The sequence below is a fragment of the Tyto alba genome, unplaced genomic scaffold (assembly GCF_018691265.1).
Source record: "Tyto alba isolate M040663 unplaced genomic scaffold, T.alba_DEE_v4.0 Super-Scaffold_1000006, whole genome shotgun sequence".
Lineage (NCBI taxonomy): Eukaryota > Metazoa > Chordata > Aves > Strigiformes > Tytonidae > Tyto > Tyto alba.
The window spans coordinates 10506335-10523140 of record NW_024881272.1 but is presented as its reverse complement, the minus strand read 5'-3'; the positions used below and the strand labels follow the sequence as shown (position 1 = coordinate 10523140).

The following is a 16806-nucleotide window of genomic DNA, read 5'->3' as shown; positions in this document are numbered from 1 at the left end:
GCTTAACTAGAAATTTTGATTGAGAGATCTTTCACTTCCCTACTGGAGGTGAAGCCATAATTGTGTCTGTGATTGCATTGTAGAGAATGATGGGTAAAATAAAATACTGATTCATAAATAATAGTGGAATTGCACTTATTTTGCTTTCTCATACTGAGTGAATAATCTTTACATTTTTAAGAAAAAGGGAACAGTACTTCATAGATTTAAACCATAGCAGATATTTTTCTTTTCTTGAAAATTTATATGTGTTGATGTATTGAGTAGCCAGTAAATGTGAAATTATATGTGTGCTGCCATTTATCAAAAGATTATTTGTTTCTCACTTTGAGGACAATTAATAGCAGCAGCCTTGTTAAACTTCCGGCCTTAGTATTGATCAATGAGCACTCATTCCGGAAGGCTGTGCTTCTGAAAGGTCCAGCATTAAATAAAAAGTTGACATTTCAAAGATTGACTTTCATGCCCGATCAAGAATATAACCATCTTACATTTAAATCCTTTAGCATTCATGTATTTTGTCTACATTTTTATTCCAAAGTAGTACATTTTATGAGGCTACCAGCAAGCAGAAAAGAATATTTTAGGACCTATTCTCACTTTGTTTGGTCCTGCTCATATTTATACTGTCAGCACCTTATTTTCCTGGTTTCAGTGATCAGCATTTACCGCAACTGTATAGGTAGCAGGCCACTTGCAGTATGAGATTTTAAAGTGGTGCAGAAACCAAAGAGGATGTATACAAGAAGGATATATATCCTCATGCCAGCTGCAGTTGTTGCTTTGCCATACTTTATGCACAGGCTTGGCGGTTCAACAATGGCTTTTGGGGAGCATGAGCTTGTTGTGTTTAAGTATATTGAATTCTTCTATATTTTGAGCAAGATGAGAGATGGGTTTTTGCAGTGTAGTATGCATAAAAATGAGAAGAATTTGAAATAGCAAAAGTTGAATCTCTGTTCATGTTTTGATATAAAGTAGATACAATAAGAAGAACTAGTTGGAAGAAGCAAAACAATTGAGCACTTTGAAGAAGTTTGTTGCTTTATTTTATAGAAAAAAAACATGACAGCAGTCTATTAAGACTTTATAAAGTTCTGGTGCAGCAAGAAAGGAGTGTTACCATATCATTTCTTGTTGTAATAAATTTAAATGGTCTGGTTGTTATTAGAATGCTGATCAGGAAGGAAACAGAAGTCTGTCCTTTTTTCATAAAAAGGTATAAAAAAGGTTACACACTTCAAAATGCAGAAAAGACAGAAATTAAAAGCTTAAATAACTGCAAACAGCAGGGTACGTCAGTAATGGAAGGACTTCTTAAATGACTTTGACAGCTTTTGCAGGTGCACGTAGTATGTCACTTTGCCTAGTGGAGCATTGAAAAAGATTTATGGTTCCCCTTTTGGAATTTATTAAGAGTTTCTTTCTTTCTTTTTCTTTCTTTGCGACGTAGTCTGGACATACCCCCTCCCTTGCAGTCGTTTTTATTACAGCTCCTAGAGGAAAGTCACCTATTCAAAAACATGTGTTGCTTGTTGTCTCTGTGGCTAGCTCACAGAGCTGTAAACTCTGGAGAATGTTGTTATTTACAGCCAGATATTTTCATTTCCTTCCCCTTTTGCTTTTTTTTCTTTGTATGTAAATCCAATTTATTTGTTTTAGTTCTTGAAAGTCTTCCTGTATAATTTTGTACCCCTCAACATTTAAATTGGTAACAGAAATGTTCTTTCAATGAAAAAGTCTAACCATCATAGACTAGAAGTTTTTGGTTTGGTTTCTTTTTTTTAGGTTTATCAACATATGCTCTGTTATATTCCTTTATATGATGTTACTCTTGCTTTCACTAACATGCTTTCATAATACTGTTTGTAGATGCTCTGAGGGTCCACTGCTATACCTGTGGTGTTTGCTGATGCTAATTAACCTTACTTTTTTTCTTTCTTTTTTTTTTTTTTTTTTTTAACTTGCCATCTACGTTCTTTGAAATATTATTTATTATTTTGACAAGTCAGCGAGTGTTATTTTGTGAGATTTTATTCCATTGACCAAGTTAATCTATTCACAGATGAACAAGTGTTGGTTTTGGTTTTGTTTTCTGAAATTTCTCCACATTTTTAAAGAACTTCCTTTCCTGCAAAATCTTGTCTTTATATTAGTAGAAGTAAATGTGATGGCAGCATTTAATTCTGGTGCAAATTCCAAGAAAGTGGGACAGAGACAGGGGTTTGCCCTCCAAGAGACAGTTCCAGGACTAGAGCTTTAATTACAATGAATGTCATATCAGAATTTTCTTGGGAAAGTAGTGAATTACCACTGTTATAGAAACAAAGCATTTTAACTGTCCTAGTGAAGATAACTACTGAAAGCAGCAACTTTAAAACCGAAAACAGTGACTGTAGTTGTGGTAGTAATCAGTAAAATAACCAACTAAAAATATCAATTAAGTCAGAGTAGTTAACCTCACTTTAGTTAAAAGCAGGGATATGATTGATTGCAACACTGATGGGAATGACATAAAGAACTCACAAAACTGGGAAAGGGTTAGAAATATCAAGTTTGTTCCCCTGTACTCCATCCTATAACTTGCTCAGTATGAAACTTACTTTGGGTTTTTCATAGTTTTTAAAACTCTAATAATTCTTTCATTTTCTATCAACTATTACTTGGTTTAACACATTAAGAACCAGGTTTCCTCTCTGTGGATGAAAAACTGTGGAAAGTGTTACCAAAACTTGCTGCTTAATTAAATCTTCTGTAAAGAGTGAACATTGAGATGATCCTGGCAATAATGGGGGGCAGGGAGGGGGAGTTACAGAGTGTGCTGGTACATGTAGAACAGTACACCTGTAATAGGTGACATACTGAAATCCTCACAGTGCAAGACTTCCAAGCTCCTTGTAGTCTGGAATTAAGGCCATATTTTTTCTCCATCAGGAGCTTGTTGTAGGTTTAGGCTTTCAGTGAACTGCAGGATGAGATGTGGGCAGTAGCACTTCTTTTTACTTGCGTGTGATTTTCTTTAAAATTAGCTAACACTGTTTCCCTTTGCACAAATTCTATCCATATGTCTTTAAATTATGGCCAGTTTTCCAAGGTTGAGTCCCTTCATCGGGTTGGTTGCCTGCATAGTTAATCTTTGCAGGTTTTTAATACAAAACAAATATGAGATCCGTGGACCTTAAGACAGTAATTTGTGAAGGACAAGTGACTAAATTTCTGGATTCAGATGTTCTGGTCAAGATAGAGACTTTTTCCTCAAGTATTGTAGAAATCTTAAGCCTGGTTCTGTTTTCTAAATAATTATGGGATATAACAGGTTAGTGAGTACTCAGTATGTTAGTGTGTGAATTTACAGCATGCCAGCTACTCTGCAAAAGCTCCCCATGGGATGCTCTGAGTGTACACTAGCTTTGAGTTAAGTGCAATTTGCAGTAAATTATCTTGCACAGAAGCATTTTTAGTGCACAGTTTTTGAGCTGGCATACTACTTACTCTGCAGTTCTCTTTAACATCCTAACAGAAATTAAAACTATGTAAAGAGACTCCTGACTTCTTTTGTATTTGCTACTTCAAAATTCCATTTTTCTTCATGCACAGTAGACCACATCAACTAAAACTTGGCAAATATTTCTATCAGAAAGTAGTAAGCCACAGTATTTTTTGTGATACAATTGCAAGAACGGGTAGGTAGTAGACTTAAGTGATGCTTTTCCTCCAATAGCCAGTCTTCTACTAACAAAGGCTTTGCATAAATATTAAGGACCTCCATAGGCCATGAAGAAAAACATTCTCTTGATCTTTAATTGGTGACTCTTGAGGACTTCACATCCTCTTATAACAGCCTTTAGAAGACTTGATCAGTATGTGGTTTTCCTCATCAAGTGCTCAGGAAGTCTTAATGAGTAAAGTGGCAGCTAGTCTCCAAATACGTAAATCTGAAATAGAAAAAATAAACAAAAATTAAAATGTTAATTTTCTGTCTTCCAGACTCGTTTCAACCAATGTCTCAGTAACCAGGATTTTGCCTTGGATGATGATGATGATGGTTATGAAATGGAGAGAACAAGCAAGTAAGAAGCCTGTTCGGATGTGTGTCTATGTATGGGAGAAAGGGTAACTAGTGTTATTCAGCAAGGTTGAGTTCAAGGGATGCATTTTTCTCCTGTTCCAGCTGCTAGCTTGGTTCTTTATCTAGATAATGTCAATTAGTTTAGGTTTAAATCTGCTTTTAAAGAGAGGGACGAGCTATTATATGTTTTAATTATTTATAGTGCCTATAAGAGCTTGACGTATAATCCTCAGTCTCCACAGACACAAAATGAAAAGGTAGACTACATACATAAAGAAGCAGCAAAATAATATTTGTCAACATGGTGGGCAGTGACCTCAGCTAATATGTTCTTTAAGTCTTGTGTTGTGGTCATGACCATGGAAAGTTTTCTGAAGGGTCTGAAAGAGAAATACTGTCATGTAAGTTTTATATCAAGGTCTTCCTATGTGTGAATTAAAGGAAGATTGTAAGTTGAGGCTTAAGCTGCATTAAGGCAGTCTCTGATTGAATTCAGGAGATGATTTTTGATAATGAACTTAGGATATAAGCCATGAAGGACCTTGAAAGCAAAGTCAAGCAGTTTAAGCCATGATGCAGTAGGGAAGAAGGAGCTACTGAAGTGTTCAAAAGGTATCATCAAAACAGCGATCCATGGAAATACCCTTTGTAGTAGTATTCTGGATAGGCAGAGATAGGGAAAGACTGCAGTAGTACGGGGGTCAGAGGTAAGGGTATTGCAATGGCTGAAAGAGAAAATAAGACAAAAGTACCAGTTCTCCTTGCAGATAAGCGGTACTCCAGTAAGTCTGCTCATATGACAGAAGAAGAGTTGCAGTATGAAAGTCCTGCCACTAAAATAAAGTATGTGGCTAGGTCATCTATAGAGGTGGAAAAACACTGACCTAAATATAAGGTGTAGACAAGGGAAAAGAGGAACCAATTTTGTAAAAACTGTAAAATTTGGAGGGAAGGTTTGGGAAGTCATATTAAGGGTGAATTGAAATAACAGTTACAGTGGTTGGGGAAGAGCCAGGAGGTAGCTAAACTAGCTAATGGTAACTGCAACTTCCATATTTAGGAAAATTCTCAAGTAGAAAGGAATTCTGGATATATGTTCCTTTTCAAAAGTCTTGGAATGCATTCTCCTACTTACTTTCAGAAGCGCCTGTAATAAAATAGCTTTTATGTTCCTAGATGATGCAAACATTTTTGTTTTCAGATTATCATCAGAAGACAGTGAGGAAGCTTCTGCTTACTTTTATGATAGTGATGATTCTGGTGAAGCTGGAATAACTCCTCAGCACCAAGGAGAAATGGACTTGCTTGGCGAGATTTTGGACACGCTGAGCACACACAGTTCGGATCAAGGAAAGCTCTCAGGAGCAAAAAGCCTGGATTTCTTTAGGTCAATGGATGACATTGATTACAAGACTGCGGTTAGTCTTCTGCTTTCATTTGAAAAACAACTCTAATACCTTCATAGTGGAATCCTGCATTTGTGGAATTGACAACACGCAGCTCAGACACTGCAGCATAGTCCTTAGAATTGCTAGTGTGTCTTCCTAGACCTACTTAACAGTACACCCATGCTGGCCACTGCACGATGGTTTTCCACCAGCCAAGAGATTGGTTACACCTTTGTCTAGTTTATCAAGTCATCTTGGAAACACTATTTTTCCTATATAACAGTAACCACATATTAGAGCTGTGAATAATGTAGTAATTTACTTAAATAGTTTAATATTACATCTAGCTGTTCAATTTGGTATTCCCAGAGCTGATTTTCTTCTTTTTTTAATGCAGTTTAGAAGATATTTATTTCCATTTTCACCATCCATCCTTAAACTAGTCATAGTGATATGATGATGTTTCCATCTTAAGTCTTGGGATCCATGTGGTAACTGCACCTGAAACACTACTAGAGTAGTACTCCAGAACTTTCTAAGAGGGCTCCTTGATCCGTTTTTAGGTAGAGCTGCACACGACCTGTAGTGTAAATAAACTGCTTGCCTACAACTTTAAAATCCTTACCAAGTCACTGCTGTGATGTTATCCAAAAAATTGTCAGTGTTTTTGAATTCCAGCTCATATCAGCTGTCCAACATTTACTTTTGCTGAAAGGGATCCTATGGTAGAAGATTGGTTACTGGAATAGCAAATTCTGATGCAAATGTTTAAAAAGCTTGTAAAATTTTATAACATGAGTGTCACACAGGGGTCACAATTATAAAATGCCCATTTTTGTTTGGCCAAAAAAATTTAATATTGAAAGTTGGTATAATTAATTACTGAAGCAAAGAGGAAATGCCATCTGGTTTTAGTTTTAGACCAGCTCCTTCTTGTATTATGGACACAAACCAGCAAAGTGTGACTTTGTTCACTCTCAAAACTGCTGTACAAAGGCAGAATGGACAGGGGAGACAGAAATCCTTCCTTTGTACAAAAGGTGATCCTTAGGATAAGAGATTGTTCTAGTGCAGAAGTGTAAAAACACTTGATCTTACAGTGTCTGGGATTGTTATTCTATAACATTGAATCCCAAAGGGGAGCCATGGTTTAGAAACACACAAAATCCATTAACGTAATTTTGTTTCAAAAGTGACAGTGTAAAGATGTTTCTTGTGACATTAATTATAAATCCATGTTCTTCCTTTCAGAACAAGTCAAATGCACCTAGTGAAAGCAACCTTACCCTGCTCTGCAGCAGTGCTAATGATCAAGCAGAGTGGAACCTTGGTCAGGATGACAGTATCCTCCATGGGAAGCAGCTCCCTCCATCACCAAGGAAACAAATTTCTTCTGGTGGCCATAGAGAATCTCTCTCAAAGCTGGAGGAAGAACGTAGTGACAAAGCCTTTATTACCAACAAGATGGACACCACTAGTATGACATCCCCATCTCCAGTACAATCAAGTGCCCAATTTGCTTCTCTAGAAAGTTTCAAAGCAGGCTGTTCTTCCTGTAAGTATGCAAAGCGGAACGAAACACTAACCAATACCTCAGCAGATCAGCTCCCATCAAGTCTTGCTCAACATCCATCCATTCTGGTCCCTTGGGAGAAAGATGGGAAGGAAGGAAATGAAACTCCGGAAGAGGGTGGGCTTCTTGAAGAAGTGGTGTCATTATGTAAACTGAGTTCTGCTTTTCACTATGGTTTAAATATTTCGAAGGATAGCTTATCCAGCAGTAGCAGTGGAAATAAAATGTAAGAAAACTATGAGAAGAGAAACTTGGCTCCCATCAGAAGTTAAAGGGAGACTACTCAGGACTCCATGTAACTCCATATAACATGATAACCAAAAGATGAACAAGGAATGAGATCTTCAATTATAAAAATAATTCTCTTCAGTTGAGTATGCATTTTCTGCCATTGGGACATCCGATTCTGTGTTTACTGAGTTCATTTGTTGGCTGTAGTTAGGTCCACAAAATGGAACTAAATATATGAATGCACTCTTAAATCAGGTACTAGTTAGTCTCTGTGTTAAAAATACAGCAGGTATATGGTGCTTCCTCTAAGCAGCAGGAAAGGTATCACCTAACAGGTAACCAGGTGTTGAAGGTACTATATTAATCCCATTTAGTATGAAATGAACCGAGCAATCTGATTTGTCAGAAATGTACAAATGTTAATATTTGTCATGAATAATAATTGCCTTAATCTTTTGAGAAGAGGTTTAACTATCTTAGAAGGTGAATGCAAATCTACAAAACAGCAATAATGATTTTCCATGGCAAGAATTTGCTTCAGCAAATGGGAGCAAAAACAAACCTTTTTTTTTAGACTGAGGAATTTCTTGTGAATATTGCTTGGAACTTACTCCAAACTAAAACTGTGGCCCTGTCTTCCAGACTTCGAAAAGGTAGCGCATGCTTTTCTCTCTTCTGTAAAGTACATGAAGTGCTGAAATATAATGTGATGTTTATTAACTTCTGTTTACAACTAAGACACTTTAAAGACATATTATCTGGTTTCCCTAGGTAGACTATTTCACCTAAAAATTTTCAGAAAGGAAAATGTAAGTGGAATTGATAGGTTTTATAAAGTTTAATAGTGATTGAAAACTGATTTGTGCCTCTTCGGAACTATTTTCTTTCAATTTTTAGTAGCTACCTTTTTGAAGGTAGATTGAATTACTGTTGCTTAGAAGTCCTATTTATTTAAATTGTTAGAGTAATGACTGAAAATTACTTGTAACACTAGAAAACTAAAATTACAGATTCAGCTTGAGACTGCATATAACCAACTCTCATTTTAGCCAAGTTGAACAATGAAAAATTTCTTTCTAGATTCAGTGAAAGAGAATAAATGGGCTTGATGTATATTCTATTTAGAACAAGCATTTTTCCTCCTCCTGGCAGTGTTCCTGAGGAATATTTAGATATTTAAAGTCTGAAAATTCTTGCTGCTAAATGGAGCATCTCTTTCCTTTTTTTTTTTTTTTTTTTTTTTTTAACTTTTTATATTTTCCTGTGCTTTTCTTTTTCCACCTCTCCACTTTACCATACTTACATTGTCCTCCACTATAGCTCAGGACAGAAAGTCATGAAGTAAGTTTCTGCAGATTGGAATTGTCAACTTTGAAGGATATTTGTGATGCAGTTGGTAGAAGTAACACGTGGGTATAAAATGAACTGTGCCTAAGAATGCTCTCCTGCTCTTCTAAACTCATGTCAGAAACCTTTTTTCTTTCTTTCTCTTTTTGGCATGAATAGTTAGTCTTAATCTCGGTATAGGACCGAGTGAGCATATTTATGAGGTCAGTATTTGGATCAGATTGTGCTTTTTTAGTAGTTTGTAGCAAAGTTTAATATCAGTTGCTACACTCCGGTTTATGAATTAATTTTCCTTCTAGATAACACAAGTGGAAATGGGTTTTTCGGTTGCTTTATTACAAGGCAGCTGACCTAAGAGAATGTATCCATATCATTACAGAGGCAATGTTTGATGCTTTACCAAAGAGATGCAGTAGAGTGAGACCTTGGCTTTGTTAATGCAAAAGTTTCAGTTTGTTCCAGATTGAGAGTGGCTGGGCCAGTACTTATCATTGACGATGAGCCTTCAGAATTATTTTTTTAGTAAGTGCAATAGAGATAAAAGGTTGTAAAAGTGCAAATCTTACAGACATGAACATTCCTGAGGGCATCTGCAATCTGTGTTGCTGGGGAATCTCAGTATTCCAGAGTTAGAGGTTGTATGGCCGGAGGTCTGTACTCCAAAGTATTTATTTATCCTTTGGTTTCCTCTTGTGTATCAGCATGGTATATTGTGGAATTTGTTTTATAACATAGAAATGTTATTTGGCAAAACATTTTGCAGTATTAAAAACCAAAAGTATCATAAAAATTACTTAAAATCTTCACTCTAAACTTTCCAGGTGGGTCAGACCAGCTGACTCAGATGCTGTTCAGGTGAGAAAGTTGCAGAGCAACCTTATGGATACTTGTTTGGAGGTGGTATTAATGACTCTGTGGAGGGCATTCTTCTCCTTTGCTGGTACTAAACATTACCCGAATGTAGTGCTGCTGAGTGTGTCTAAGAGAAGACTGGCAACACAAAGGTTTTTGTTCTTGTAGTGCTTCTCACTCGTTCTCATTCAAGCCCTTGCATTTTGTTGAGAATTTCAAGATTCACCTTTTCTTTTCCTCTGCATCTGACAGTGTTTCTGTCCATACTTCCATCTAAGATGATGTTTTGTTTTTTTCATTTATTAAAGATAATAAACAGTATTAATGTCTTAAGGAGGAAAACAGAAAATTCAGAAGTTATGGCCGCCATTACTTTCAAAACCACCAAACCCATAAGTTCAGGAATGCTGCCAGAAAAATGGTTTACAAAAATGCCTTTCTGATAGAATAAATCTTACTGGCTTTACATGAGAGTCGGGTACTGAACTCCTGTTATCATATAGATTGTCCCATTCTCACCTTTGTGGAAAAAATACGGAAGCCATGTGAGGCTGCTGATATTCTTATAGCTGGTACAAGGATCATAAAGTTGAAAGTTTGGTAGTAGACTCTTTCAAAATCGAGGCGTTGTAATAATCCACTGTTTCATTGAGTGAAAATGCAGGCTGAGAAGAAGTAAACATGAACTAAAAGGTGGCAGGTAAAATTCAACTTAGAATTAATTTTACTTCAGTCAAATGTTAGTTATTGTGCTTATGCCACATTGTTTCCTTGCTATTTATAAGCCCACTGAGTGTTTACAGTAATTTTTTGGTTTGGAACTTTGTATGGATGCAAAAATAACTCAGTCCTATATCTATGTTGAATTTAACTTAGGTACATTTTAAACTCTGTAATATTACTGAATCGTTTCCACTTACTATCAGTGATCTTTTATTTTAAAAGGCTAATATTTGTGCCTTATTTGAACAGAATTACCAGTTACCAAATAGATAAGAGTCCAAACTGATATTTCCGGTTCAACACTGTTGTTCTCTGTCCTTGTGATAATACAAAACTGTTTATTGGCTACATACACAGTATTTTTATTACCACATTAGGTTCTATATTAAGATAAATTGTCCAGGTCCAGTACTTTTTACAAGTTTTATACTTGTATGGTTTTTATTTGTGGAAATTCTTCTAGCGTCTTTGAAAATCATCAACATTCATCACCAGCTACTGGTGAGAACTGAATTCTGCTCAGTCAGAGGTCCCATGGTCTTCTTCAGAAGCATCTCTTTTCATCAGGATCTCAAAAATCTTCCCATTTCTCCTGTTTAAGGGAGATACCAGGTTATTTGATTAAGCTTTGTAATCTGTTACTTACACATAGGAACAGATTTCTGATGTAGTAAGTCAAACTAGGACTTGAATTTAATATCTCTGAGTTGTCTTGCATAGATGTCTGCCTGAAATGAGCCGTATCACTCATCTGGTTTGGGAGAAAATAAGTAAGGGCAGTAGAAAGAGAAAGGGATTCCTGGGTTGTTCCAGTGGGGTGTGGTGAAGCAGAGCCTGGGAGTTCTCAGGAGGGACAATAACTTTGAGGAAATCCAGATTTCAGGGTATTGTTTAATGTTCTAGCTCAGTTGTAGTGATTCCAACCCAGCCATGTAGGCAAAAGTAATATTGCCTATGGAATTAATCCCCTCTGTGATTTGCAGAATGGATAATATGTTGTCCTAGTCAAAGCCTTCCCATCCATGTGTTTAGAGGTGCAACATGTGAAAAACTGCAGATATTTGGGGAAGGACAGTACTGCGGATGCAGAGCTGATCCCTATCCACCCTCTATGCATGCAGAGGGCGGTCTGTGTAGAGTAGGCAGTGGTTTGCTCTTCCATCCCGCACATCTAGGCGTCACGTAGCTCCAAAAAATAGACTTGTTCTGAAGGAAAGATGTAATTGTAGAAGTTGTTATAGAACTTGTTGACTGAACCCTTCATTGTCATTTAGCATTTCAGTGATACTGCTGCCATTTGGTTGGGGTCATCAGAAACTCAGCACTGGCTGAAGTTCCCTCTCAGGCATTGTAACACAGACTTCAGCTGGAGTTTTAGACACATGCTGGGTGCTTTTGAAAATCCCACCAATCTATTTGAAGAGTGGTTTAGATCGCAGAAATCTGTTTTAGATGTCTTTTCAGGTCTTAGAATGAGCTGTTTTACAATCTTGTGTTCTTGTAAACGATGTAAAGTCTAGGCAAAAGAACAGTTAAGCTGGGTTTTTAAAACAGCTTCTATTTCTCAAACTACAATCAACCTATCCAGTTCTACAGAACAATCTTTCATTGGTGCAGCTGTCTAATGGAATTGCTAGGAGCATCTAAAAATCTTTTCTCTATGCATGTAATTAATTGAAGAAACATTTCATGCAATAATCGAAGTGCCAGCATGAGGCCCTTTTGCAAACGCACCCCCCTGTGTAATACTGACTGTCGTACCCAGTCCTGCAGAAAGGAGCCCCGTAACCGCTGACTGCCCTGACTCCGCAGGGAGAGATCAAGGGTGGTCTTTACTTCCAGGGGAGCTAGCATCTTCTGTCTTGGCACCAGGCTGTAGTCTAGGTGCTGTGAGACTCCAGCCAGCATGTTCCCAGCAGCCTGAAATTTCAGGCTGAACTAATGTGGCTAATAAAAGTATGCCCGAGGCAAGCAGCTTCCTTATTGCAAAGCTCAGGATGGTGAAGGCTCTGTTCCCATAGTATCACAGTAAGTCTTCAGAGAATGAATGTAGAAATAAATGCACCAGCAAAAACTGTATGAATGGTGATGTGACTTGTCTTCAGTAACTTCTTTGCTGCTATTAGATGTGTATGTCTTTGCCAAGTGTTGATTACTTGTTAGCAGAATCTGGACTGAATAGAATGCGTCTTCATCTTCACCCCAAGAGCATGGACCACAGCTGGTCTAGAATTCATGATCTTCAGGGTGATTGAAAATAAAGGAAATGAAAAGGGATAGTATAGATTTTTGTGCAAAACCTTCCTTGTTTTGCTTTATAATGTCTGTGTTACAGTTTTAGTCAGTGGCCAATTGAAAGTATTTGATAGGTCTTTCCTGGAAGCTGCTAAACTTCTAAATAGAGTTGCCTGATGAGTCCACAGCCACCTTAGTCTAGAGGGCCATCCATCATCCATGCAGTTGGCAGGGCCGCTGCCATCTTCTGCTGGGTTGGTATGAAGCAGGTAACACAGTTAGAAGGGACTCCAAGGTTTACTGTTGTAAGGGGTACTCAAATTAATTTTTACTATTACTTAGGTCAATACTAACAACATTTGTATTTAGAGTCCAGTAACAGTATTAGCATTTGAAAAATAAGTTGAATTCAAGTACGTTAACGTTTGTTATGACTCTGGGTGAATTGACATTCTGTTTCTGTTAAAAATAAGGGAGCTACTTGGTTGTAGGGAGGAAATGTGTTGACTTCCAAATCTTCAGTGAATTTTGTGCAATATTTCTCCTTGTTTCAGAGTAATTTAGTAGTGCACATCTGCTTTTCAAGCAGATCCTTGAAATGGTATTTTTCAAAAATGTGTAAAATTGCATGTAGCTATGAAATATGGTTGTATGATAAAAACATGAAGAATATATTCTAATGAGGCAAATGTATATTTCAAATGACTGAGAGTGATTATGGATGTCACATTCTATGGAAATAGTAAGGCCTAAGCCAATATTCGCATACCAGTGGTTCTAGGTAATTCTTAAAACTATAACATGGTTCAATTGAAGTAAGGTTAAATATTAGAATTTAAGATGTTTAGTTTATCATTTAATCATTTGTTTGTCATTGATAAAAAGATAAGGAGTTAAGCATTGCTTTTCGGTACCACCAATGAGGGGAGAGTTCATGGTGATGAGCATATGTATTAATTTAGTTTGTGACATCCCTAATAATCATAAGTCATTACTTAAAATATCTACTAAGGTTGCCAGTATCCTTTTAATTTTTTGTAAATTAATTTCTCTGTATATTGATGTACATTTTGTTTTAACCTTTGTTTTCTCTTGAGAACTGCTTTAAATTAATATACTTGAATGAGGCAATAAAGCACTGTGGAACAGCTAGTCTTGATGCAGCTTATGCACAAGCACATCACGTCTGTTACCTCATGATTATTGAGGAGGAAGAGAAATTTAATATGCTTACATGTTTAGCCAACTGACAATTTGTGTTATTTTTAGATCTGTGTCAGATACGATGAGAAATGCCTCAACATGGAACAAAGCAACATTACGTATCCCAGTGCTTCTAATTTTTTTTTTCGGAATGTTTTTTTAGTCACCTTTGAAAACCATTCCTGATAATGTCCTTGTTGGAGCCTTTAATACTTACAGGAAAGGCATGAAGTACAGGATGTTTTGAGGTTTTATTGATCATTTTAATAATTTCATAGATTAAAAAAAAAAAAAGGAAAGAAAAAAAAAAAAAAAAACCAAAAACCCCAAACATTATTGTCCTAACAGTTTTAAAAATTTAGTTAGTGACTGACCTTTAATAAAACTACTCCATGCTTTTGCACCCTCTGGACTACTGTTCAAAGTCATCTCAAGAACTGTAATTCAGACCTTAGACTACTGTCAGTAGTGCACTGTGTAGATGTAGTAAATGAGCTGTGATGTGTGGTGTGTCTTGTTTTTTTCATTTTCCTTCCAAGTTTGTGGCGTCAGTGGAAATTTTTGGTGAATTCCACATTACCATTAAGTGCCCAACACTGTACTATAAAATAAAACTTAACAATATGAAAATTCCTTGGGTGGTGCAGGTTCTTGTTTGATGGGTTGATCTGAATAGTATTTTCATGATTATCAGGCATAAAGGTTAAAATAATACAATGTTACTGTATTCTCTTGGAAGTTTTTCTCTTGAATGATCATTTCAGTATCTCAAATACAGAGAAAGCTGAATGTGTCTTCTTATTAATTTCTTCTTATACAGTACAAAAGTTAACTGCCGATGTCCTCTTGAATTCCAATGATATTTTCCTTCTTTTAAAAATCTTAGCTAGTCATGGCTTTTTTTTGGTATGTAGATCTTCAAGGTGTTACCAAAAAAATAGGTATATTACCTCATTTTACAGACTAAGAAATTGAGATATCAAGGGGAAGCTGCATACAGAAACTACAGTAGTAATAGCTGATGGGTGCTATGGTTTGAACCTTTAACACTGGAGATTAAAAAAATAATAATATCACCAAGTATTTTTGTACAGTTAAGCCAAGTATTGTAAGTATCAGAGAGGTCTTGAGGATACAGCTTATGAGGGAGGAGGGATGCCCAGCCTCCTGTAGTACCTGTAACTAGGTCTGACTGAAGGGCCACACTGTGGTGCTGGAGTCACTGGGACCTCACCTCCCCGCCCCAGCACGCGAGCTGGTCCTGCCGTCACCCCCCTGGCTCCGGCCCCTCCTGTGCCGGCCGCACGGCTGGGTGCTCACCTGCCTTCCTATCCCCCTTCTCGCTGCTGGTGGGAAGAGGCTGATGCACAAAGCACCTCTTGGATGCAGTGGTGATCAGGAACTAAGATGAGGCTGCGGTTTATTTGTGGCTTTGGCAGCTGCATAACATGTGCGTGGTGGGTTGGCGGTGTCTGGAGGCCAGGTGCCCACCAAAGCCACTCTATGACTCCCCTCCTCAGCGGGACAGGGGAGAGAAAATATAATGAAAGGCTCATGGGTTGAGACAAGGACGGGGAGAGATGACTTACCAACTGCCATCACAGGCAAAACAGAGTTGACTTGGAGAAATTTACTACCAATCAAATCAGAGCAGGATAATGAGAAATAAACCCAAGTTTTAAAACACCTTCCCCCCAACCCTCCCTTCTTCTTGGGATGCAGTTGCCCTCCCACCATTTGTTGTTTTGTTTTTTTTTGTTTGTTTGTTTGTTTTGGGTTTTTTTTGTTGTTGTTTGGTTGGTTGATTTTTTTTCCTTACATCTGTTATCCCAGAGGCGCTGCCACCATCGCTGATGGGCTGGGCCTTGGCCAGCGGCAGGTCTGGCTCAGAGCTGGCTGCCGTTGGCTCTGTTGGACACTGGCAAAGCTTCTGGCATCTTCTCACAGAAGCCACCTCTGCAGCCTCCCCACTACCATAGCATTGCCACACAAACACAATACATGAATCATCATGAATATGTTGTCATATATGGCTTAGCTTTTTGATGTAGTTGCTTTGATGAGTCATTTTGTGCAAGTGTATAACTATAATTCTGTTAGAATTTTACATTAAGTGGCTATGCACTGTAATCTGATCTGTGATTCACTCTTCTAAATTAAAGGCATTTTGGTTTCTTATGCAGACAAACCATAGAGACTGTGATTTCGATGTTGATATACTCAATCTACAACTGATGAAAAAATTACAAATCATGTTAATACAAAACGAGGGTGTGATTTTAACACTTGCTATTAGACTTGTACTAGCTTACTGTAGCCAGAAGAGTGATACAAGCTGTGAAGATTGATAGCACAGGGATCTTCACTGCTAGATTAAGCATAGCACATCTTGAAGTCATTTCTTCATTTTGACTGTAGACATGCCCACATTTATTCAGCTATTAAAAAGATAGCTATGACAATGAACTTCTTGTCATAGGTCCAGATTATGAGCCAATGGAGGCCATAATAAAAATGTAGAAGCCTTTAATTTTTGCAGAAGGAGTGAGAAAGTATGAAGATCAAGTCTTTCAGGTGAAGCTTGCCTGCTTTTCTTAGTTTGTTATCTCAGGGCACTGAGAGTGCAGTTACAACTTGCTTTCTATAGATGTTTCAGTTCAGCAACTTTTTTCAACCCTAAGCATGGGAAAGGATTGAAAAAGAGGAGGTAATAAGACATTAGTATAAGTTAAGTTGGCAAATTTTACACACATGGTAGGACAGGACTCTCTTCCTGTCGATAAAACTATACCAAGTGTTTGTGAAATAGGATTTCAGAGGAGTTTGGCATACCAGTTGCATGGAGGCACCCTGAGTATGAAAGCTGGCATATTTACTAAGAGTTGTGGCATTTGAGAGAAAAATGCAACTCAAAGCAGTGTCTTGCTGGGGACTTATTCAGGAGGAGAGATCATAAAGGCTCCTATTCATTAGTAGCTTCTTGGGTTTTTGTTCTTCGAAAGCAGCTGAGAATATTGCTTCTGCAAGATACTTTTACACAGTGCAGCTGCACCCATACCTGAATGATGGACAAAGCATTTCATTTTCTTCCAGAACTCACTGTGTGTTAACCTCGTGTTCACAAAAGGAAATGTAGCTTACCAAATTAATGGATTTAGATTTTTTATTTGATGTGACAAGCAATA

General features: G+C 37.3%; 2 protein-coding genes across 4 annotated transcripts in view; one reads left to right on the top strand and one right to left on the bottom strand.

Annotated features, from left to right (window-relative positions):
- The window catches only part of DENND1B (DENN domain containing 1B), a 162958-nt gene extending 148707 nt beyond the window's left edge, over positions 1-14251 (top strand). For all 3 annotated transcript variants that reach the window (XM_042804384.1, XM_042804379.1, XM_042804385.1), the window contains 3 exons: positions 3988-4070; positions 5271-5487; positions 6709-14251. In XM_042804384.1, coding sequence (XP_042660318.1) covers positions 3988-4070; positions 5271-5487; positions 6709-7260 — 852 coding nt within the window. In that variant the 3' untranslated portion in view covers positions 7261-14251. The remainder of the gene's footprint in view (positions 1-3987; positions 4071-5270; positions 5488-6708) is intronic.
- CRB1 (crumbs cell polarity complex component 1) overlaps positions 3773-16806 on the bottom strand; it is a 128264-nt gene continuing 115230 nt past the window's right edge. The window contains exon 12 of the mRNA XM_042804365.1: positions 3773-3935. Coding sequence (XP_042660299.1) covers positions 3915-3935 — 21 coding nt within the window. The 3' untranslated portion in view covers positions 3773-3914. The remainder of the gene's footprint in view (positions 3936-16806) is intronic.